At 45.1% G+C, this 25,831-nt stretch overlaps 1 protein-coding gene across 6 annotated transcripts in view; it reads right to left on the bottom strand.

Annotated features, from left to right (window-relative positions):
• Positions 1-25,831, bottom strand: part of GDPD4 (glycerophosphodiester phosphodiesterase domain containing 4) — a 60,358-nt gene that overhangs the window by 19,317 nt on the left and 15,210 nt on the right. For 4 of the 6 annotated variants that reach the window (XM_006131929.4, XM_025189122.3, XM_014577974.4 and 1 more), the window contains 7 exons: positions 19,889-20,097; positions 18,299-18,402; positions 12,797-12,890; positions 7,449-7,508; positions 5,841-5,939; positions 4,263-4,356; positions 111-256 (listed from right to left, as the gene is read on the bottom strand). In XM_006131929.4, coding sequence (XP_006131991.3) covers positions 111-256; positions 4,263-4,356; positions 5,841-5,939; positions 7,449-7,508; positions 12,797-12,890; positions 18,299-18,402; positions 19,889-20,071 — 780 coding nt within the window. In that variant the 5' untranslated portion in view covers positions 20,072-20,097. Of the gene's footprint in view, positions 1-110; positions 257-4,262; positions 4,357-5,840; positions 5,940-7,448; positions 7,509-12,796; positions 12,891-18,298; positions 18,403-19,888; positions 20,109-25,831 lie in introns of all 6 variants that reach the window. The other 2 variants (XM_025189119.3, XM_025189121.3) reach the window with 1 other exon arrangement.

The following is a 25,831-nucleotide window of genomic DNA, read 5'->3' as shown; positions in this document are numbered from 1 at the left end:
CTGTCAGCAGCTGATTGCATAGATCTTGGGGTGGGTTGGGGGAACCTGCAGTCCTCAGCACAGATCCTGAAAGAATAATGCCAAACATCTCCCCCTCTCCCCAGACCTACCATTGGTGCTCCTCTGTGTCCAAGGAGGGCTGGTTTGGGCCCCAGAGTCCCCAGCTCTCTGATGCAGGGTGAGTACATCCCCAGAGGTACCAAGAAAAGGAGCACAAGGATCGCCAGGTATGGACCAATTATTATTGCCTGAAATACTGAAAGAACGCAGAAGGCTAGAGTTAATCCATTTCATAACAGTCGAGTTTGCCTCTGGGACGGACAGATCCGAACTGTTGGGCTCTTGGGCCAAATCTGGTCCTCTAAATCACTAAATCCTTCCCATTAGTTAATCCTCTTCTTTTCTGTGCCTCATGCAGCTCTCCAAACTAAGCCCTGTGCCAGTCTGTCTAGTCGTCAGAGTAGATAATTGGGATTCAGCACTGCTGGGTCAAATGCTTGGTTTGTGTCCTAACTTGCTGTGCAACCTTGAAGAAATTACAGTCCATGCCTCAGTTTCCCCTCCCTGCAACTGTGGAAGGACTAGGATTTACCCAGCGTCATAGGACAGACCCTGAGTGGGTTGATGCTGTTTGTGGGTAACGCTGAAATAGTATTTAGTATTAGGCAGATGATGTGGTAGGAGGCATTTACACTCAAAAGCAGGATGATGCCGTGAGAACCTTTCTCTGTGCCACTTTATCTGTGCATCCCGAGGGCGTGGGGGAAATGCATCCCTTGTCATTCAGCTTTCTAATGATGGTTTTCCACAGCAGGATTCATTTTTACCTAGAGAGCTGTGGCCTTTTTTTGAAAAAGCTTCCCCTGTGTCTCGACTGCAGCCATGTTCTTTCTAAAGTAAATCCAAAGAACATGGCAGGTTTTTTGACCACAGAAAACTTCATTTTACGAGGAAGAATGCCTTTTTTTAAAAGTGCTCTTTCGAAAAAAAGGCTCTATGTAATGCAAACTGTGCTTTTTTGAAAGAGAACATCCAGACTGCCTGGGTGCTTTCTTTCAAAAAAGTGGCTCGCTGGCTGTAGTCTAGACGTAGCCTGAGAAGTTTTTGCAGATGGGCCAAGCTTCCTGTTACAGCACCTTGGAGAGCGTCCCCTTCCCCTTCATGCTGCCCAGTGAGACTGTGCGCTGCACTTCAGATACAAATTCATACCCTAGAGACATGGCTGTGTCTCTGAACAGCACAAATGAAAGCCGCAAAGATCAGGGAGCCAGTGAGAATGTTCAACATCTTTGTTTGCATTAGCTCATTAATGCTCACAACAGCACTGGCAAAGAGGGCAAATAAGCGTAACTGTTTTGCAGATGGGGAAGGCGCGCCAGAGAGGAGGAGATAGTGCCAGAGCTAGAGTTCATACTCGGGAGTTCCTCGCACTCGGGCCTGCCTTCCCACCAGATAAAACTTCTCTGAGCAGCACATCAATCCTTGGAACATTCCAGTAGGGGGGAAATAATTAGCTCGCAAGCTCATCAAGCCATACTAAGGGCTACACTCACTTGTTCCATTTCAGGTGGGTTCTTCTAAAAGCTCCTTCCATGATGTGGAGTAATTGGACAGGCTTTCAGAAGCACTGGCTTGGGATAGGGTTGCAAGCAGGAGCCAGACAGGGAAGAGGATTGGCAGCTTTTCCCCTCAGGCCCCATGTCTGTATGGGCCAGAGAACATCAGGGCTTGTGCTAAACCCTCTCAGGCATGGCAGATTTGCAAAACAAAGGGGCAATTATGACCTTAATGCTTGTCACAATGAGGAAACCCATGGCAGAGAGAGAAAGCATTGTAGCTGCAGGTTTTAAAATTCAAAGATGCAATTATTCCTTTGTGTATTAAGAGGGGTACGGAGGGGAAGGTTGCAAATATTACAGCATCATAAGTATGAGACACTGGGGACAGACGGGATGACCCAATTTCTAACAGAGCAGTTTGTTCACTTATGTCGGTCATGGTATTTCTTATGTAAGAAGCAAGTTTCTCCTCAGGCCACAAGAAACAGGGAGGCTGTTATTTGCTGAGAGCCTATTATGTGTTCAGTGCCATCTGTCCAAGCTAGAGACACAGCCCAGCCCCCTAGGAATTTATCATCTGGGGACAGCACAGATTAGACATGCTGGACACCACTAGCTCAGGTTTGTCTGACTTGCTCGCAGGCTTTGAAGAGGAAGCATGTTATAAGGGGGCCAGTATGTGCGTGTCCCTGGAGAAGGGGAGATGTGTGAGAAATGGTTTATCTCAGCCGCCACTCCCGGCACTAGGGCTGCCATGAATGTTGCTGTTCAGGGCAGCCACACAAGTATTCCCCCTCCAAAGCTGACCAACAGCACCCGCTCTTCAGCTCCTCAGCCACGACCTCTCTTGGGTGGAGACTGTATCTCTCTCCCAACATGAGGTTTGCAGGCTGCATGGTTCCCTACCTACGAGTGCTATTCAGCAGGCCAGCCTGCATAAACAGGCCAGTGTCAGAACTCGTCTCTCTCTTCAGAGGCCAGGAGCAGCTGTAATCACCAGTGAGTTACTTCCCGGTGCTTTACAAACAAGCACTGATAGGAGAAAGCACTGCAGAGCAAACATTGCAACCAGTAAAAGAACCAACACACAGGCTCAGAAGTAAGGCTGCAATTGAGTCATGGGTGCTTTTAATAAAAGTAATGGACAGATCCAGGACAAGAAACAAAAATTCATGGCCTGTGACCTGTCTTGTCTGTGGGTAGGGGTTGCTGCTCTGAAAGAGGAGGCCGGGAACCAGCAGCACCAGTTGCCTGGGGTGACCGAAGCCAGCAGCTGCTCTGGGCCACCCATCCCCTGCCTCTCCCACTGCCCCCAGGGCCGCTGCTCAGTTGCCCGGGGCTGCCGGAACAGTGGCCAGCATGGCTAGCCCCGAGGCCACTCCGGGAGTGCCAGCGAGACTGGCTGCAGAGCAGCGGATGTCACAGAATCCATGACTTCTGGGACCTCCGCGCCAGACACAGAGCCTTATTAATAAGCTGAGCAGAGATGACTAACTCCAGCCTTGGGCCCTGGCAGGAGTCTGCCTTTCAAAGCCCACATAGGATTGTTGCAAGGTTCCAAGCTGAGAGCAGCCCTGGCTCAGAAGCTGCACCCTGGGGAATAGTTTGCTCTCTCCTTTAGAAAGCTTGGGGATGGAGCCTGGCAACAGGTAACAGGTGATTAGCAGCCAATGGCTCACTGCTTCAAAAGGCTAAGGGCGCGGTTCACAAGGGAGGCTAAGGGAGATTTGTACTCACCTCTCCCGTAGGTAAGAAAAATCACTTGACCTATTTTGTTCCAAAGGCCCACTCTTGTCTGGCACAGCCAGGATAGCTGTTTGAAGCCCCAGGTCTCACATGTGACACGCCTTCCCCGCAAGAGGTTACAGACCCTTCCAGGCCCACAATAACACAATCTATTTGTTTCATACAGTGGACACCAAAAGCACTAAAAGTTGGTTCAGTAAGACCTCCCTAGGCAATCCCTAGAGAAGGGGAGAGGTGAGCAAGCAGAGCTGTCGTACCTGGCATCAGGGCTGCCATAAATCTGACCTGGCCACGGTCAGAACTGACCTCTCAGCCTGAATAAATGGGGCAGAAGAGGTGAGCCAGGCCCTGTTCTCTGCTGCTATTGTGTATTTGGACAGAATGAAGAGTTGCTGATGTTGCAACAAAAGGCCCCCATAACAATCCCTCCCATTAAGCCCTGTTATAGCAATGCCCCGTCCCCTCCACAGTTTGGGGCTGCAATAGAATCAGTGGGACTCTGAGCGATCCACCTGGCTTGGTGCCTTAAGTGGTTTAGAAGCTCCATGTAGCAAGGACACAGTGTTGGCAGAGCAGACTGGCGAGGGACTGGACTCCTTGCCATTTGCTTTCTCCCTCGGATCAAAGTTCTTTTTCATAACCTCGAGCAAGCAAAGGAGACAGCCTCACTGGGCAGCCAAGCTGTGGGGTATTAAGTGGGCTAGCTGGAAGAGTCCCTTCTGTGACCCTGAGTATACGGATAGGCTGATGTAAGCGTTCAGGGGCTGTGAACCTGCATGCTGACAATCTGGCTGTTTTAAGAGGTCTCAAGGCACCCAAAAACTGAGGCACTGAAAACTGTTCCCTATTTTTGAAAGTCTGGGCCTATATTCCCCAGCTCTCCCCTTGACACAAAGCAGAGCACAGAGGTTCCAGGGGGAGGCTGCACCTGCAGAGCACAAAGCAGAGCCACGGTACCTTTTCTATTCATTCGGAAGGCATGCAAAGCCACAGGCCAAGACAGTAGGACCATGGCTGCTATGGCACCTACGTGGAGATAGGGAGCTGTGACCTGGAAAGGAGACAGGAGAATTGCTGTGAAAAGCCGATCCATGGAAACAAGCAGCTTTCCTTTTACCCTGTAGTTTTTAACTACAATACTGACATGGTTGAGTTAGTGCGCTGTACAGAGTCAATACTGCTAGTAGTACAGGCAGTTTTCCCCCAATCTTACACCCAGCTTGGGCCCTTTGAGAACTTCTCAGGATCCATAAGCAAGTCCCTCTCCCCTACATTTTCTTTATCCCCAGGGCAGGTCAGCTGAAGTTTACTGATGCGTTCCTCAAGCGTCCGTCAAACTTGCTCCTGAGTGAGCCCCAGAGGATGCAGGATAGCTATGCAAGGAACTCCTTTTCCCCAGGGGCTGAGCGCAGCATCTGAACTCAGATCCTTCTCTCTGATTTGGTTCTTATATGGCCCCCATCACCGCAGTACCTGACTGTCTTCCACCAGACCACCAGGCCATTCCAGCGAGCATCAGTTCCAATACTACATTACAAACGTCCCCAGTTATGGAAATCAGACCACTAATTGCATGGTGACTCACTTGAATGATAATGTTTAATATCAAACTGTACTACCATTGTACTAATATAACTGCAGCAGCTGATTACTTCTGCATGTATCAAATCATTTTCCCAATCTTGCTAGACTACTTTATTAACCTCACTAATATTCTTCAGCAGCCAGTTCCACAAATTAATAATGTATTTATTTACTCCTATTTAAATAAAGCACATTAGCTCAGATCAGAGAGTTTAGGTTCACAGTATTTCCAGTTGTGTTTCTATTTTTGTTTGTTTCAGCTTCAAGCCTGGGATTATTCTTCATGCTTTACTAACCCAAAATAACCGATTTACCAGATTACTGTTTTTGAAGGACTGATATACAATTCTAATCAATTTGACTGTAAAGGTTAAACAAGCACTCAAAGATGCAAAAGTGGCATGGAAATCTGACAAAAATATGGTGGTTTTGGCTAGGGTGACCATATTTCCCTATGCCCAATATGGAACACCAAGTGGGGAGGCTGCCGGAGCTCAGGGCTTCAGGGAAGATATTTTTTAGGACTGGCTGGCAAACACTGTTTTCCTCTCACAGGAAATGTTGACATTTCAGAATTAGTTTCCATTCCAAATCAGAACAGAAAGTAGAAATATAAACATTTTGCACAATGAAAAATGTGAAAGGATTTGAATTGGAAACATGGAAACCATTTTTTCATATTTTTGATTGAAACAATTCAGCATTTCAAAATGAAAAATGAAGTTTCTGATTGACATTCGGAAATGAACCAAAATGTTTCATCCCCATTCCTCTAAATCAGAAAAAAAATAAGAAGTGTCATCAACACTGAGATTTTATGGAAAATGTTGATGAATCACATCTCTGACAGAAAAAAAAATCAGCTGTTTCCATGTTTTCCATATATTTCCTGTTAAGGCTGTTGTTAACACGGGCTCTTTTTTTTTTTATGTAGCACATCTGCATTCTTACCTGAAATGACAGACGGACGACTTTCCATCGAACTTTCCACAGTTTAGAAAATACCGTGATGCCAGCTATGGAGAAGGCCAATACAACAAGAGTCCCAATCTGGGGAGACAAATAGATAGTGCTTCAGAATTACTGTACGGCAATTGCAGTTCATATTTCTGTGTGTATTACCCTTGACTACTCTTTCATGGTGGGTTATAAAGATGGCTTGGATTCCACAGGCAGAGAGTATTTTCTATGCAACTGTGATCTTCATGAACATCACCACTTCAATTGACCTAATTGAATTAAGTTAGGTCTACGCTACTTTGTAAATCTGAGCTAAGACTTGGGTTTGAGCCCAAACAGCCACCTACCATCCACACAGAAATCTTTCTGACTCTGCTCAGCAAGCATTCAGGCCCTAATACCTAGCTGGGGTAGGAAAGGTCCAAGTCAGAGCTTCTCTGTCAAGCTCAAGTGCTAGATCAGAGCAGAGCCGGCCCAAGCTAGCCCAGGGTACCCGATTGTAAGGGGCGCCGTGCATTGCTGCCGGGCCGGGGTCGCATATGCACCGCACACCCAGGGTGCAAGAATGGCTCAGGCCAGCTCTGGATCAGAGTCAAAAGGTCTGAATAATGTAGCATAGACGTTAGTATGGCTCTCAGACCCCAAGTCCTATTATTGTAAAGCCAGGTTTACAAAGCAGTGTGGATGCTTAAGCATGGGCTTGGAAACACTGAGTCCACAAATGTGGATCCATAGGACAGTTCAGGGTGGCCACCCCAGGCCTCGTGGTTTGTGGGGGCCCCACAGCAGTCACCTCAACCATCCTATTGATGGGCCTCAGGGTAGCCCTGGAGATTTCCTGAGGGGAGCCGAACACAGCGGGCTGGGACAGAGAAACCGATTGGACATATGAGCACTATTTCTCACTTCCTGTCTGTAGAGACGTTGGCTGTTTTGTTTGCGGAGTTGCAGCAGCCAGTTACAAAGGAGATGCCTACATTGTGCTCTCTCCTGAAGGCTTTCCATTTTTTTTATTCCTTAACCTTGAAGAGAATAGTCATGTTAGACCGGGGGTAGGCAAACTCCAGCTTTCAGCCGGATCTGGTTCACCAGGGTTAGTCTCGAGTACGCCCCCACTGTTATATTTACCTGTGCCTCTACAGGTACTGAACGATCACAGCTCCTGTTTGCAGCGGATCGCCATTCACGGACAATGTGAGCAGCAGGACGTGGTTCCCGGTCTATGCTGCTTCCCACCACTCCCATTGGCTGCAAATGGCGATCCACAGCCAATAAGAGCTGCAATCGCCAGATACCTGCAGAGACACAGGTAAACATAATGGTGGCCACTCACCAGGGACTAACCCTGGTGAACCACTGCATTTTTTTTACCGCCCACCCTTGCATTATACTGAACATCTGTTTTACAAAGCCCTGGCTGGGTTGATTTAGTTGGGATTGGTCCTGCCTAGAGCAGGGGGCTGGACTTGATGCCCTTCTGAGGTCTCTTCCAGCTCTATGGTTCTATGATTCTATGATACTCTATAGGGAACTTTCCCATAATTGACCTTAATTGTAAAGTGAGGATACAGAGTTATGGAAATGACTCAAATATCCCACCTTGTGACTCCAGTGCAGGTCCAACTGCTGACTTTCTGATAGCAAGCACACAGCTAGCACCTGTGAAATCAAATGGAAACCATCACATTCTAACATGACTTCTGCCTGCAGGGTTTTGAAGGCAGATGTAGAATTATATTGCACAACAAAGTCACTTGAAATGAAACTTTCCAAAGCTGATATTATTGCACCAGGAGGGACCATCTATATCCTATGCCGCCAGTTCTAAGAAATAAGGATGATGGAACTTTTCTTTTCACTGAACTTATGTCTTATTGCTTAACCCCAGGATGGTTAGAGGCCCATTATCCGTGCAATGCTTTGAAGGAATACAATCAATCAGTTTCCAGGGGGAAGAAATTTAAGTAATATGCAACTGAGCTGGGACTGGGTGAAAACTGGTTGAAACTAGCGAACATAACAGCAGCTAACCTCCCAAGCAGTTAAGTTTCTTTTTGCCATAGAAAGCTGAAAGAATAGGAACTACCACCCAAAATACAGGCAATAAATGTGGCTGCTCTGGAGTCTGATCTGTGAGGAAGAAGGGCTTTGACTGGGTGCTGAAATGCAGGATGCTGGATATTGTTTGAGGGAACAGTGTTTGTGTATCTGTGTGTGTCAGAGTTGACAACTCGAGTCCCACGACTTCAACTCGAGTCCAGCTTAAGTCGCCTAGGTGTCTCGACTTGAGACTCGACTCGGGTTCATTGTTTGTGACTTGAGACTTGACTTGAGACTTGCTAATTTTGTTAAATCGACTTGGTGAAAAAATTGTCTGAAAATGCTGATATTGATGGTTTGTACAAAAGCGACTTGACATTTTTTAAATTAAGACTTGAGACTCGACTTGGGACTTGACTCAAAAGTGACTTTAGAGACTCAAGACTCGACTTGAAACTTGAACTGTAGTAACTTGAGACTCGACTTGGACTTGACAATGATGACTTGAAGACACCACTGGTGTGTGTGTCTGTGAAGAGAGGCAGGCACGCCATCGCCACACAAGGAGCAGATAGCCAGAAAGCATTCTTGTGGGCAAAATCTCAGAGCCTCTTGGCGGGCCGAGTGCTAGCTGGAAAGGGACTCGAAATTATGAGCAAAGAAACAGTCTGCTATTTGATTCTTACTACGTTTGGGGAAACAGGACTTTGTGTACATCCTTGACAACACCACAAAAACTGCATCTGGACTGACATGCTTCTCCTCCTAATGGAAACACTCCCAAGGCCACAAATATTGATTCATCACTTGGGCCAAAAACGGGTAGCAATATTCTGCCACACAAACGCACGTCTTTTCAGACAGCAGGCACCTCTAACTGCATGATAGAAACCCAAAGGAAGAATAGGTTTTGATGTGAGACATTCATATCAGCCAGTCTAAAACCCGGTCAAAACCCCTGACTGTGGCTCAAAGCCAACTCTATAGTCACCCATTATTGCAGGATACAGCCCGAAGGTGGAAGATTCTATGCTGGACTTTCAGGCAGTGGAGCACAGAACAGAGCCCAGCAGGAGAGGAGACCAGGCTGCCTTTATGCCACCTACTCGCCCCAGGCATCATGTAGGCAGAATGGAGACATTTCTTAGGCCACAGCAGTCCCAAGATGCTCAAGAACATCCCCTTCTTACCCTGTGCACATCCCCCTGCACCAGAACTTGCAAGATGACTTGCATAATACACCCATAAGCTGTTCTATGCGGGGCATGTGCTGGGGGAATACTGTGCCAGCTAGATGCATAGCTTTTATGGCTGCACCGTAGGAGGGCTGGACCTTACCTACTATCCAAAGGTTCATAAGAATGGCCACAATAGGTCAGACCAAAGGTCCATCTAGCCTAGTATCCTGTCTTCCAACAGTGGTCAATGCTAGGTGCCCCAGAGGAAATGAAAGAAGAGGCAATCAAGTGATCCATCCCCTGTCTCCCATTCCCAGCCTCTGACAAACAGAGGCTAGGGACACCATTCCTATCTATCCTGGCTTATAGCCATTGATGAATCTATCCTACATGAATTTATCTAGCTCTTTTTTTAAACCCTGTTTTGATCTTGGACTTTACAACATTCCCTGGCAAGGAGTTCCACAGGTTGACTCTGCATTGAGTAAAGAAATATGCTGACACTGGGAGAAATAAGGGGAAAGGTTTTTGGGTGAGGCGTATGGGCTAACAGAGTGCTCTAGGAGCTGTGAGCAAAAGGACCATTTTTCTGCTATTTGATTCCCTCTGTGTTCAATGACACAGGACTTTGCACATAAACAAAACTGCATCAAGGACACACCTGACTACCACTGATGAATAGAGCTGTACCAGCAACCCCCATTTTGTAGTGATGCTTCCAATAGGTCCATAAACAGAGCAAGCTATACTGACAGCAGGACTTTTTGCTGGTATAACTGCATCTTCACTAGGGCTTTTGCCCACACAACCATATTGGTAGAGGTATTATATTTCACCCTGTCTACACTACAGAGGCCCAGCAACAGCACAGCAGCTGAGCCACTGAAGTGTTGTAACACACACAAAAGGGGGGTTTCCCATCCAAGAGCCGACAGATAAATAAACACAAGAATCCTTCTCTTGACCTACCGACATCTACAGTAGGGGTTAGTTTGACCAAACTATGGTGTTCACAGTGCAACATTTTTCACAGCCCAGGGCCACGTGCCTAATCTTTAAGTATGGACCAGACCTAAGCCAATCTAACTGTGCCCATATTAGGAGTTGTAGAGAGGTAACTCTATTACTAAAAACACATCACTCACCTAACCAACATAGTTACACTGGTACAGAACCTGTGTAGACCAGACTTGCGGCTTTGGGATAGCTCAGTGGTTTGAGCATTGGCCTGCTAAACTCAAGCTTGTGAGTTCAATCCTTGAAGGGGCCATTTAGGGATCTGGGGCAGATCTGTCAGGGATGGTACTTGATCCTGCCATGAGGACAGGGGACTGGACTCCATGACCTCTCAAGGCCCCTTCTAGCTCTGTGAGATTGGTATATCTCCATATATTTATCCCAGACACCTGCCCCTTTTGCGGCGTGAGGGAGAACCTGGCGCACGCCTACCTTGAATGCGCCAGGTTGCAGCTCCTATTCCGGCTCCTCCAGAACCTCTTATTGAGGTTCTGGCTGCACTTTTCCCCTCACCTTTTCATTTACGCACACCCAATCCGTGGCCCCACAAAGTCGCGAGACCTCCTCGTCAACCTCCTCCTGGCCTTAGCGAAAGCTGCCATCTATAATAGCAGGAGGAGGATGTTAGACGAGGGAGTTCTCTGCGACTGTGGGGCCTATTTCCGCTCTTCCCTCGTGTCACGAATCCGGGCAGAGTTCCTCTGGGCGGCGTCCACTGGCTCCATTGACAGCTTTGAGGAGCAGTGGGCGCTGTCCGTGGTTCTCTACTCGGTGTCCCCATCCGGCTCCCTTATTTTAAACCTGTGACCCGCACTCCTTGACCCTGTTGTCATTTTTTGTCCTGCGGATTCAGTTGAACATGGGTTCAGTGTCCCTCCCATAAGGTTGGGAAGGGGCTTTTAGAATGTGGGCGGGCTTTGCCTGCCCACCTTCCCGTGATTTCAAATAGGCCTGCTAAACCCAGGGTTGTGAGTTCAATCCTTGCAGAGGCCATTTAAGGATTTGGGGCAAAAAATTTGTCAGGGATGGTACTTGGTCCTGCTGTGAAGGCAGGGGGCTAGACTCATGACCTTTCAAGGTCCCTTCCAGTTCTAGGAGATAGGCAATCTCTCCATTAATTAAAAAAAAAGCTGCATGGAGCAATATCATTAAATTAAATTAGACCGCATTAATTAGGGCACCTACCATTAGAAAAATTCTGCAGCTTCACTGAGCATTTTGCAAAGCAATACAGTCCAAAGCTGCTTCTGTCTAATTGGCAACCTGACCAGCTACAGAGAAACATCTTAGGTATCCTTGTAGCTTTCATCACCCTGGTATTTGGCCACCTCCAAGTCTTCAATGCATTTGTCCCCTGTGTGGTAGGGCAATGCTCTTATTAAAGTGGGAAACTGAGACTAAGTGACTCAACCAAGGTTACACAGGACATTTGTGGCAAAGCAGGGAATTGATCCTGGATTTTTTTTAAGCCCCAGATGAATAGCCTAGCCTAGCCCATCCATCCTTTGTTGCCTTTTTTTATTTAGAATGTTAGAACAAAATGTTATTATTTATTTGTACTACAGTAGTAGCCAGGGCCAATTGTGACTCGGGACCTCATTGTGGAAGGTACTGTACAAACACAGAACAAAGTATGCTCCCTGTCCTGAACAGCTAACAGTCTAACGTCTACACTGCAGGGCTTAACTTGAAATAAGTTACGCAAATTGAACTGTGTCAATTGCATAGCTTATTTCAAAATAGGGAGCATCTCCACAGCACTTATTTCGAACTAGAGCACACTCTTCCTCTGACTTCCCTTATTTCTCCTACAATGAGAGGGTTACAGGAATCAGAGTAAGAAGTCCTCCAGCTTGACAGTATTTTGAAACTATTTTGAATAACTGCCTGCTGTGTAGATGCGGACTAAGTTATCTCGGAATAGGGCTAGTTATTTTGAAATAGTTTTGCAGTGTAGACATACCCTCAAGTATTACATGAGAGGGACAACATGAGAATGCAAAAAACAGATCATGTAGATTACTAATGGCATAAATGAGTCCAAGATGTAACACAGACCCAGACCCCTAGAATTTCAGTGTGTTGTGTGGGTGTGTGAATTCATACTCGGGTATCCAGAACTGAACTGGTTTCTTACATTTTGGTTCTGGATCTAGAAGATGGTCATTTTCTGAGTGTGTTTTGTTGTTAGTTTTTTGCTTTCTTTTTTGGGAGGGTGGGAGATATTTCAGGATACCACCATCTGTTCTCATAACAGTTCTGTCATTATAAATAGTTGAAATCACAAAAGACCAGTGCCTTTTGCACTATGTCTACCTATGGGGGTAGTTGGGACGGTCTCAGGAGATCAGTTAGGATCTTGTGAGATTTTTAAAAAGTAAGATCCCAAGTGTTTTTTGCAGTTGTGGGCATAATTTTCAGGAGATCTGTTTGTGAGGGTGTGCACCCTTTTTGTTTAAATCTGTAGCAGGAAACCGGGAAGGGCCGGGGCAGAGCATGTTTCTAACTAGAAGGCCTGCCAGGAAAGAGAGACAAGCAAAGTAGTATGGATAATAATAGTTTCCGCATGCTAACAAATGTCCCTTTGTTTTTAATATTTTTGTGCTGTCAAACCCAGACTTTGCTTGAGACTAAATGTAGATGCAAACACTGCTTGCTTGGTCCATAACTAGCTGTCAGGCAACAGCACTGTTTAAAGATAATGTTACTCACCAGTAACAGCGTGACATACGTAAACAAGACAGCAGCTACAATCAGAAGAAACACAGACCAAAGAAACCAGTGGCCTACATTTCCATAGTGGTACCTAAAAAGCAATAAAATCTTTTAAACTGTCTGAAACTATTAAGTTACAATTAAATAAATGTCTCAGAGGGGCAGCCCTGTTAGTCTGTAACCTTAAAAAAAGGGAACACAAGTAGTCCTATAGCACCTTAAAGATTAACAAAACATGTAGATAGTATCATGAGCTTTTGTGGGCACAACTCACTTCTTCAAATGAGAAATGTATTTGTCTAGAAACTAACAAATACATATATATTTGTTATATATGATATATATATATAGTATCATGAGCTTTCATAGGCACAATCTACTTCGGATGAGAAGAAGTGGGTTGTGCCCATGAAAGTTCATAATAGACACACACACACACACACACACGCGTATAGTATATATATATATAGACACACACACACTTTTGTTAGTCTCTAAGGGTATATCTATACTGCAGGGAAAAAGTCGAATTGAGATACGCAACTTCAGCTACTTCAATTGCGTAGCTGAAGTCAAAATAGCTTAATTTGGCTTTTGGTGCTGTCTGCATAGCAGGAAGTGGAAGGAAGAACATTCTTCTTTTGACTTCCCTTCACTCCTCATGAAATTAGGAGTCAGAGTAAGAAGTCCTCCACCTCCAAATTATTTTGAAATAACGGCTTGCTGTGTAGGTGCGCACTTTGTTATTTTGAAATAATGTCAGTTATTCTGAAATAACGCTGCTGTGTAGATATAGCCTAAGGTGCTACAGGACTACTCTTTTTTTATTTATATAAATGCAAGCAATAAATTCCCTTCCATCCCTCTACATGCCTCTCCTGAAGGAATAAGGTATCCTGAAGGATAAGGTAGGGATAAATTGTATTTGCGAGTACTGGCCCAAGAGCATCGCTCAGATAAAGTTTCTGATCCTGAGAGTATTTGTATTGATCCAGCAAAGTGTTTCTCCTGACAGGCCGTACAATATCATATCTAAATGACCTCATTTGGAATACCATCTTGCTTCCCTGACACACCTGCACCCCATTTCATCCTGACATTACTTTACTAGCCAACGTCTCACAATCTGTTCGCCTTAGAGATGAGGACTATGTGTCACTTGCATTTCCATGCTTTCACCCTTGTGGTTTCTAGCACTAGTTTTTTAAGACAATGCCCAACAAAATACCAGAATTCAGCTTTCTTTGCATCTGGCCCATGAACATGTCCCTCTCTGCTGGGCTAGACTTAGCCTTTCCACAATGAATTGCTCCATTCCCACTCCTTAAGCAACCAAAAATGCACCAATTTGGGGCTAGGTGGAGAAAGGCACAGGAGTGTTTTATTTCCTGTCAGAACTCAAAAAGCACCCAGAGACCAAAATGCTGAACCACATGTGCTATAAATACCCAGATTGAGATTAGGAGAGGAATACTGCACAGACAATCACTGACCCAAATAAATACTCTAACAATGTTACAGGGTTTTCCCCAATTGTGCAATTCACTGAACTCTGCTTGGTTCTGGGGGTCTAATTTGCATTGTCACTTCATGCATATTTCAGAGTTCAAGGATTTGCATAGTCATCGGCTGATTATTTCTCAATATCCATGCTGTGAACACACAAATCTCTCAACTCTGATTGGCTATGATAATCCTTCTGCTCTGCTGTATTCAGCAGTCAAGCTCTTTGACAGAAACAAAGTTGCCTTCTCAGTTTGACCTTTTTAGATGAAACCGAAAAAAATCCAAGAAAAGGAACAGGGATAAACCAAACAGCATTTTCATTCATTTAATTTAATCTTCCCATCCCCTTCTGTACACATGTATCCATGTAGCTAAAATGTAGATTCAAGCAATGTAATGTGCCTCAATGTACCTTACCAACCATCCTTTCTAACTTGCAGAAAGGAACAGCCTAGTATTGTTTGTAACAATGCATTAAACACTGTTTGTGTTTGTTATTAATGTTAAAGGGTCTATTTGTCACTAGTGTCACTCTTTCAATCACTGTTAGGATTGTTTTCTTTTTAATTTAAGAGTGTAAGGATGATTTTTGTACTAGAGCTGTTTTTACATAAGCGACTGTAATTTTTGTGTTTGTGAGTGCAGAATGAGGAATGTGTGTTAGAAGATAAGTGAGAAGGCCATCACCAGAAACAGAAGTTCTAGAGAGGAGCTGAGGACAAATGTGAAGGTGTCAGGAGATTGCTGTAACCCCTAGCAAGATGTGGATGAAGGGCAGATGGATGACACTAAAAGATAAGGCAATCAATCTGAACAAGATAGTTAAGATAGGGGAAGAACAACTTAAGAAAATGAGTGCTTGTCAAATGGTGATTGATTACAGCATTACAGTGCAAAACTTACTGATCTCAGTAAAGGAAAACTACCATAAAAAGGTGATAGAAATGTAGCCGCGTTAGTCTGGTGTAGCCGAAACAAAAAACAGGACTACGTAGCACTTTAAAGACTAGCGACTAACAAGATGGTTTATTAGGTGATGAGCTTTTGTGGGCCAGACCCACTTTCTCAGATCAAATAGTGGAAGAAAATTGTCACAACCATATATACCAAAGGATACAATTAAAAAAATGAACACATGAAAAGGACAAATCAAATTTCAGAACAGAAAGGGGATGGGAAGGGGGGGGGGAAAGGTAAATGTCTGTGAGCTAATGATATTAGAGGTGATAAATGGGGAAACTATCTTTGTAATGGGTAAGATAATTGATGTCTTTCTTTAAACGTAGGCGCAAAGTATTGAATTTAAGCATGAATGACAGTTCAGAGGATTCTCTTTCAAGTGTAGTCTTACAAGGTCTTTGAAGCAGGATGCAGGTAATCAAGTCGTTGAGAAAATGTCCTTTCTGGTTGAAATGGCAAGAAACTGTTTTTTCTTTTGTGATCCTGTCTAATATCTGTTTTGTGGGCATTGATCCTTTGGTGAAGTGTCTGAGACGTTTGTCCAATGTACATAGCAAACGGACACTTTTGGCACATGATAGCATAAATTATATTTCTGGATGCGCAAGAATATCTGTTCTTGATCTTATAACTCACTTGGTTAGGTCCAATAATGGTATCAGCAGAGTGAATATGTGGACAAAGCTGGCAATGGGGTTTGTTGCAAGGGAAGGTACCAGGGTCATTCATGCTTAAATTCGACACTTTACGCCTACGTTTAAACAAATACATTAATTATCTTACCCATTACAAAGATAGTTTCCCCAATTATCACCTCTAATATCATTAACTCACAGACATTTACCTCCCCTCCTCATCCCCCTTCTGGTCTGAAATTTGATTTGTCCTTTTCATATGTGTTCATTTTTTTAATTGTATCCTTAGGTATATATGATTGTGACAATTTTCTTCCACTATTTGATCTGAGGAAGTGGGTCTGGCCCACGAAAGCTTATCACCTAATAAACCATCTTGTTAATCTTTAAAGTGCTACATAGTCCTGTTTTTTGTTTTACCATAAAAAGGGGCTGCTTTGCTAGTTTTTGAGTGTTATCCTGCCAAGATCTTGGAGCATCTGTCTGGACGGATAGAGCCCTGCTCCTCCCTCCTTCAGCCTACCTGGCCAGCAGGCTGATAAAAACAACAGACTGGTAACTATAACAACATTGGCAGGAGAGACAGACAGACAGACAGACAGAGAGAGTGAGAGAGAGCGAGCGCATGCATATGCTAGCTGCTTTATTATTGTATTCTCGATAAACATCTTATATTGCCTTTTTCCCCTAAAAAGATCTTGTGTGCTTCTTATAAGCATAACAGAGAGGCAGGCAAGTTGTGTGTACCCAAAACAATTGTGATGCTTGAGTAACAAACATTTTTGTATCGGAGAGGAAGGATGTGATTGTGGTTAAGTCTCAGATCTGGTTTAAGTTCCTGGCTTTGCAGTACACTTTCCATGTGATCTAGGGTAAACCACTTTACCTCAGTGTTCCCATCTTCAAAATGGGGACAGCAATCCTTCCTTTCTCCCACCCATCGGTATTGTCTGTTTAGACTGTGAACTCTTTGGATAACAGGCTGTCTCTCACTCTGTGTGTGTAGAGCATCAAACACAACGGGGCCTTGTTCTGGGTTATGGGCTCCAGTGACAACTGTATTATGGATAATGGCAATATACAGTGGGAGAATCCTAGCCCTCCACTCACTTTTGAAGCCAGGTAAGTATAATAAAATACTTGGGGAGCCAAAGCCTTACTGAGTTGTGGCGTGAAGAGGGAAGGTGGAAGAAGGGAGGAAAGAAAAGGAAGAAAGTGTGAAAGTGAGGAGGAGAGGTAATGAATGAGCACAGGAAAGGAAGAGAGACCAAAGTACTTGCTTTGTTGACATCTCATTTTGATTTTTGTGGGTGTTGTCTTTCACTACACAAGTAGTTTAGGGCCAAAATTTTCACCTGCAGGGGCCTAAAGTCAGGTCCTAAATACATATTCACACTTATAGCCACCCAAAGCTGAGATGCTCAGCACTGGTGAAAATCAAGCCTCTTTAATTTAGGTGCCTTATTATGGATTTAAGAGCCTGACTTTGAAATTTTCATATCCAGATACTTAGTCTTAATATTTAAATAAGCTTTTCCATCTAACAACGTGAGGATACTTCCTGTTATAAAGCAGGGATAATAGTTCCTCATGGGAACGAACACCAGAGCCTTGGCCTTGGACTACATTTTCTGTAAAAACCTTGCTGTTCTGCTTCAGAGCTTATTCAGACCAGGAGACTGTCATGAGCATGTCAACAGGCAGCACCCTTGTGACATTCTCTGAATAAAACTCAGCCCTCGACATCCCTTAAGTGCCCTGTGTGTATTATTGGCCTGTCTATATCTATCCGGAGATTGACACTCGGGAGACCAATCTTCCAGGGTTTGATTTAGTGGATCTAGCAAGGACTCACTAAATCTAACGCTGATGGCACTCCCGTCAGCCCCAGTACTCCACAGGGTCATGAGAAGTACGGGAAGTTGACTGGAGAATTTCTCCCATCAACCTCCTGCAATGGGAATGCCACAGATATTCAGTTTAAAGTACGTCAACTCCAGGTACGCTATTCTCATAGCCGGAGTTGCGTGTATCAAGTCGAATTTCTCCTTCGGTGTAGACCTGGCCTATCCCTCTCAGTCTGATGAGAATAAGCAAGAATAAACCCGTTTACAATTAAAAAAGGCACCATCCCCAATTGGTTAAGGAACTAACATGCTGGGCAGCTCCTATGACATGCTGAATGTTCTCAGTTCCCCTTACAGCCTCTGGGCCATGTCCAAAATGACAGTATTTAGCTTCACACTGCTGGTTGTCACCAGAGCTGAGAGGAGACCTCTGGCTCTCCCGATGCTGAGTCCATTAGACCATGCTGCCTAACCTCATGATTCCTCCTCTCTCTCCAGGCTCACAACCTAATTTCACGTGGCTGGAGAAGGAGGGATAATGCAGTACTTACCAGTCAAAGTTAATGTAGTCATTCTTTGCTTCCCCCCACATGTACAGAAAGACCAAAGAAAGGCAGAATGCTCCAATGAGAAACGGGAAGAACAAACATTCCCACTGGAAATGAAGAGAAAGGCCAGGTGGTTAAAGCTTTGTTTATCCAATGACAGACAGCGTATACTGCAGATATATTTGTGACCCTGAATTTATCCCTGTGCTGCCGCTGTGTGGAATAAATTTTGGTATGAGCATGTGCGGATGTGCACCACCAGTAGAAAGACGTGGTGCCATCTGTGGGCACTCTGCTAATCAACTGGGCGGCATTTGAATTTCTCCTGGGTGGCTGCCAAAGTGCTCAGCTTACAGAGAACACTTCTCTCAGTCAATCCTGAAACACAGGAACTTCCTGTGTGATGGAAAAATTTCTACATGGAAATATTCTTCCTTCATGTGAAAAGCCATGTGTGATGGGACCTCTGTGGTGCAGCCTGAGATTGTGGAACCGCTGTGTCCCCACCCTTGCTCCCCCAGCCTGGGCTGTCTCTCTCAATGCTTTACTAGTGACAAGCAGCAAACCCCTCCAGGTCCTGTTATCACTCAGTACAACAGCATGTGCAGCCCCACACCAAGCCAAATTGCACATCTGCTCTCAGAGCTACTTATGAATCACACAGAGAAAGACATCAGTCAGATCCCCCAGGTTCCCAGTTTATGATCCAGAGTGCTCGGAATTAGCGACCTGGCCCCTTCATTAATTACTCTCCCCAGGTTTTGTGGAACTTCACTAGTGATGATTTTATATTTTCTTCTGGGTCATCGATAAATAGCATAGAACTGATCTCTGAGAGCACCCTCTGGAAATACACCCACTTGATGACAATTCCCCTATTTGCAATCTCATTTTGATACCTATCAGTTAGCCAGTTTTTAATCCATATAATGTGCGCCATGTTAATTGTATAGCAGTCTAGCTTGTAATCACAATATTGTGTTGTACCAAGTCAAACCCCTTACATAAGTATATGTGTCAACACTTCTTTTACCAGTCCTGTAAAAGCCTCAAAAAAATCATGTCAGTTTGACAGGAGCTATTTTCCAGAAATCCATGTTTATCTGCAGGAAATACATTACCCTCCATTAATTCTTTATTAACTGAGTCCTTTCTCAGCCTAGAGTTATTTCAGACTGACAGGCCTGTAATGACCTGGGTTATCCTGTTTACATTTTTTAAAATACTGACACAACATTAGCTTTCTTCCAGTCTTTTGGAACTTCTACTGGGCTCCAAATAAACAAATACACACACACACACACACACACACACACACACACACACACACACACACACACACACAAACACGTTAATGGTCCAGAGAGTTCATCAGCCAGCTCTTTTAAAACTCTCTGAGGCAAGTTAACTGGACCTGCTGATTTTAAAATGTCTAAAGTTCAGTATCTTCTATTATCCTTCAGAGATACTAGTAATTTCCCTGAAGCATAAATCAGGACAGATTTTGGCCCAAAGCACCTTTTGGATACAAGCATGATGATGGACTTGTCCTGTAATTTACATTTCACAGTAACAGTAGCATGGCTCACGTACCATCTTGCAGCAGCATTGCCCCGGCTCAGTCCTCCTTCGCTGGTATCGCTTCCACCGGCAGCTGTAGAACCCCGCTAGGCAGGAGATGAAGGGCTGATGTTCGTACCGCTGCAGCAAGTGCCGACGCACCACCTTCAACTTCCCAGACTTGAGCTTCTTGAGTGCAACAGAACGTCTGTCCATCTGAGGGGGCTTATCTCATTTTCCCTCTGAAATGAGACTGCAAATCATTAGCAGACAGTTGTCCCATATCTGCTCTTGCCTCTCTAGATCACACATTTTACTTAGCCTGTCTGACCAGCAGGCTTTCCCCGAGTTAGAGCTACTGTGTAATCCCATTAGGGCAAACATGATCTTGAATGTAGCAGACTGAATGTAAAAGGGAATTTTCAAAGAACAAGCTACCAGCCTCCTCCACTGGCCTGCCAACACTGGCAGGGGAAGATGGATGTGAAGATATGTGCACTGTTTCTTTAAGACTTGGCAGGAAGGGAACTAGGGAAGATTCTGTGCAGAAGCTCTATAGTAAGGGAAAAAGAAACGGGGTGGATAATATTATTTCCATTATCCTAATGAAGTCCCTTGTTCAGTGACAGCAGACAATGTCTCCTTCTGTGAGTCTTCATACATCATCCCTTGTTTTCAGAGCTTATTGAAGCTTTTCCATCAAAAGGCTTTTAGATGAAAAATACACCTTTTCAACAACACAGTAGACACACCCTTAATGATCTCAACTTATTGTCATATACATCGCCTTGTGGTCAAGGCAAATCTGTGGTTATGTATCTGCAGATTTTCTTCTTACTCGGCACTGTCCAAAAGCTGGTGTCAAGTGCATATTCCAGTGTAGTTACTTGGCCTTACACATAAATCTCCTAAACTTGATATTCTCTGTTCCCTAATAGCTCAGGGTAACTACTGGGTAACTCAGTAATACTTAGGCACATAGGTGGCAAAATCCTATGCTAGCTGCTCAAGCTATAGCTTGCAGGCTCATTGCTTTACTGCCTTTACTTGTCTTGCCCAGCAAATACCTACAGGCTACCAGGCTCAGGCTCTTGGTTTTGTGAGCAAAATAAGCTGTTTCCTGCAATGTAATCCCTTCTGCGTTCAGAGACACAGGACTTTGTAAATAAACAAAACTGCATCAAAGAAATACCTGACTATTGCCTCACACTCAGGGCCTCAGACATTGACTATCTGTGTGGGTCAAAAAGGGGAAACATTGTAACTGTAGAAGGCTATGTCTACATTGGCACTTTTGGTTGGGATTAAGACTGCAGATGGACATTTTGGCCCTCCAGGAAACAAGGCTATCGTCCTCTGGATGTCTCTGGGAGAAGGATTTTTCCTTTTTCTGGCACGGGAAGCCTCCAGAAGAGACCAGGGAACATGGTGTTGGCTTCACAATTAGAAACAACCTAGTTGGCTCGGTCATACCACCAAATGTGGGAACTGAGAGAATGCTGAAAATCCAGCTTCAAACATCAGTGGGCATGGCCAACATCTTCAGCGTTTATGCGCCTACTTTAACTTCTGCCCAGGAAGATAAGGACAAGTTCTACGATGAACTTAATATTGCCATCAGTGAGGTATCTTCCCATGAGCTGCTATTCATCCTTGGCGACTTAACGCCAGATTTGGCAGCGACCATCACAGCTGGCCATCCTGTCTGGGACAGTTTGGAACAGGGAAGATGAATGAAAATGGACAGCGCCTCCTTGAACTCTGCTCCCAATATGATCTCTGCGTAACCAATACCTTTTTCAATGTCAAACCCCAGCACAAAGTTTCGTAGCGACACCCAAGATCGAAACATTGGCACCAGCTTGACCTTGTCCTCACCAAACGCAGCCATTTAGGTAGTGTCAGGATGACACACAGCTACCACAGCGCAGACTGTGATACTGACCACTTGCTTGTGTGCAGTAAGGTGTGTATCCAGCCGCGAAGATTTTTTTGCTCCAGAAAGGAAGGGAGGCCGCACATTGACACGGGTAAGACTTGTGACCCTTCAAAAGTATGTGAGTTTGTCCAAGCACTTGAAGAGGCCTTGCCCCATTGGGATGACACTGATCTCAGCAAGAGATGGGAACAACTACGGGATGCTATCTATGATACTTCAATATCTATCTTTGGGAAGAAGACAGTCAAGTCTGATTGGTTTGAAGCCCACACTGAAGTGCTGACGCCCCTGATTGAGCAGAGGAGACAGGCACTGGCTGCATACAGGTCCTCTCCCAGTGAGGAGAACCTGCAGGCGCTCCGGTTTGCTCGGAGTCAAGTGCAGCAGGTTGCTCGGTGGTGTGCCAACGATTACTGGCTCCAACTCTGCTCCAATATTCAGCAAGCCGCGGACACTGGTAACATGCGAGGAATGTACAATGGGATCAAGCAGGTCATTGGTCCAACACAAAGGAAGACTGCCCCACTTAAGTCGGCCACAGGCGAGATTTTGAAGGACAGAACCAAGCAGATGGAGAGTCCGTAGTTACAGAGAGAGCCCTGAATGCCATCGAACCTCTGCCCACCATGACTGAACTTGATGCTGAACTCACCATGGAAGAACTTAGCAACGCGCTAAAAGCACTCTCTTCTGGAAAAACCCCAGGGAAAGATGGTATTCCCTCGGAAATCCTTAAATGCGCTAACGGTACCCTAGTCTCAGAGCTGTATGGAATACTCTGCCAATGCTGGAGAGAAGGCAGCGTACCGCAAGATATGAGGGATGCTAATATCGTTACTGTCTACGAGAACAAGGGAGACAAAAGTGATTGCAACAGCTATCGCGGCATCTCCCTTCTCAGCTCTGTGGGGAAGCTATTTGCACGTGTTGTCCTGAAGAGACGCCATGTTCTTGCAGAGAGAGTCTACCCTGAGTCTCAGTGTGGGTTCAGACCTGAACGGTCCACCATAGACATGGTTTTCTCTGTTAGGCAACTACAAGAAAAGTGCAGGGAACAGAACAAACCTTTGTATATTGCTTTCATCTATCTGACCAAGGCATTTGACCTTGTCAGTAGAAAAGGTCTGTTTGCAATTCTGGCTAAGTTCAGCTGTCCTCCAACTCTGCTCAGCATTATTAGGGTCTTCCATGATGGCATGAGGGGGACCATCATATACAACGGATCCACATCCGAACCCTTCGAGAGTCTCAGCGGAGTGAAGCAGGGGTGCATGCTGGCTCCAACACTGTTCAGCATCTTCTTTGCAGTTTTGCTCAAATATGCCTTTGGAACTGCTACAGAGGGCATCTTCCTCTGCACGAGAATGGACGGCAACCTCTTCAAACTGTCGAGGCTTAGAGTAAAGACCAGGGTGCTTATGAAGCATCTAAGGGAGTTCCTTTTTGCTGACGATGCAGCTATTGCTGCTCACACTCAGCAGGAACTACAGTCACTCATAACTCGCTTTGCGGACACATGTATGGAATTCGGCCTCACCATCAGCTTAAAGAAGACCCAGGCGATGGGCCAAAGCTTGGGTAACAAGCCATTTATCAGTGTGTTAGATTACGAACTGGAAGTCGTCCATGAGTTCGTGTACCTAGGCTCTACGATCTCGGACAACTTGTCATTTGATAGCGAGATTTACAAGCACATTGGAAAAGCCGCCAAAACATTCTCCAGGCTGACGAAGAGAGTATGGGCCAATAAGCAGCTCACTGTACACATCAATGTGCAGGTCTATTCAGCCTGTGTTTTGAGCACACTGTTGTACGCCAGTGAAACATGGACTTTGTGCTCAAAACAAGAGCAGCGGCTCAACACATTCCATATGCGCTGCCTTAGGCGTATACTCGGTATCTCATGGCAAGACAAGATCCCCAATAGCGCAGTGCTTGAGAGGGTGGGCACCATCTCCATGTTCACCCTTCTCAAGCAGAGGCGTATTCGCTGGCTTGGCCGTGTCTCACGCATGTTGGACGGCTGAATAGCGAAGAACCTTCTCTTTGGCAAACTGGCGTCTGGAAAGAGGCCGAAAGGGTGACCTAAATTGCGCTATAAGGACACGTGCAAGCGGGATCTCAGCGCTCTCTCTATCAGTGTGAACACTTGGCATTCGCTCGCCTTAGACAAGCATGCTTGGAAACAGGAAGTGAAGGAAGCTCTTGCTATGTATGAAACGATCTTGGTGAAGGAAGCAGAAGACAAGAGAGTCCTGCCTACTGTTGCTCACAGTGCGGAAAGGACTGCCATTCCCGGATTGGATTGCACAGCCACAGAAGACACTGCTCGAATGAGTCCAACAAGGGCACAAACCCATGATCCTTCGGGATCGAAGGATGCCTGGGGGGGGGGGGAAGGGAATTAATATTCAGTGTATGGGAATTAACTTTGCTATATAAGGGTTTATGGTCCTGCTTTGGGCAGAGGGCTGGACTCAATAACTTCCTGAGGTCTCTTCCAGCCCTAGGGTTCTATGATTCTATGAAAGTAGTGATAGGCATGTGAATTAACATAACAACATGGATAAAGGAGTGTAACTGATGCATAATCATTGCCACTCAGAATGTTGTGCTGGGGGTCCGAGGCTAACACGCATGGGCAATAAAGCAGTTCCATTTACCCCATCTGCTCCTGGGTCACCTGTTTCTCCTCTAACTCTTTCGCTAATAAAACTTTTGTCATTCAGGGGCAAATGACAAGAGGTTTAACAATGAACAGCACCGGTGTGGACAATGCTTCGGCAGTGGGAGTTGCACTCCTGTCGACAAAGCTACCGCATGTTGTTAGGGATGGTTTTACTATGCCACCAGGAGAGCTCTCTCGCAGAGATAAAGAGCAGCCATATTGTGTGCCTTACAAGGTTGCAGCTGCAGTAGCACAGCTGTACAGTGGTTATATGGTGTGCTGTGCAGCCATAGCCTCAGACATATTTATACAGGTACAACTGCAACCACATCAAAAGTTGTACCACTATCACTATATTAGTGTAAAAAAAATCCCAGCCATGTGTACTGGTACCACTTTCAAGTGTAGACTGGGCCTTTAGTAGCAACAAAGAAGATTGCATATGAAGTTATTCAGTGTGTAGGGTTTTAAACAGGTGTGTTGTAAGCAAAACTCGTGAAGTCATTCTGCCACTCTACTCTGCACTAGTTAGGCCTCAGCTGGAGTAGTGTGTCCAGTTCTGGGCGCCAGATTTCAAGAAAGATGTGGAGAAATTGGAAAGGGTACAGAGAAGAGCGACAAGAATGATTAAAGGTTTAGAGAACATGACCTATGAAGCCAGGCTTCATGAACTGGGCTTGTTTAGTTTGGAAAAAAGAAGATTAAGGGGGGACATGATAGCGGTTTTCAAATATCTAAAAGGGTGTCACAAGGAGGAAGGAGAAAATTTGTTCCTCTTGGTTTCTAAGGACAGGACAAGGAGTAATGGGCTTAAAGTGCAGCAGGGGAGGTTTAGATTGGACATTAGGAAAAAATTCCTAACTGTCAGGGAGGTCAAATATTGGAATAAATTGCCAAGGGAGGTGGTGGAATCTCCCTCTCTGGAGATATTTAAGAACAGATTAGATAGACATCTGTCAGGGATGGTGTAGACGGAGCTTGGTCCTGCCTTGAGGGCGGGGGGCTGGACTCGATGACCTCTCGAGGTCCCTTCCAGTCCTATTATTCTATGATTCTATGATTCTATGACTTCCAGAAAAATTACAACTAATGCGTGAGTTCCGCAAGTGGCACAACAGTATGAGTTAGGGTGTGTCTAGACTACAGGGTTTTGTCGACAAAAGTGGACTTTTGTCGACAAAACTATACCTGCGTCCACACTACCGCTGAGTTCTGTCGACATAACGTCGACAGAACTCAGCAGTTTTGTCGACGCTGGTAAACCTCATTTTACGAGGCATAACGCCTTCTGTCGACAGAGTTTCTGTCGACAGAAGGTGTTATTGCATCTAAACTGTCCTTTGCGTCCACACTACCATGTCGACAAAGC

The sequence above is a fragment of the Pelodiscus sinensis genome, chromosome 1, assembly GCF_052426305.1.
Source record: "Pelodiscus sinensis isolate ZL-2025 chromosome 1, ASM5242630v1, whole genome shotgun sequence".
Taxonomy (NCBI): domain Eukaryota; kingdom Metazoa; phylum Chordata; order Testudines; family Trionychidae; genus Pelodiscus; species Pelodiscus sinensis.
This window is presented reverse-complemented; position numbering and strand designations above follow the sequence as displayed.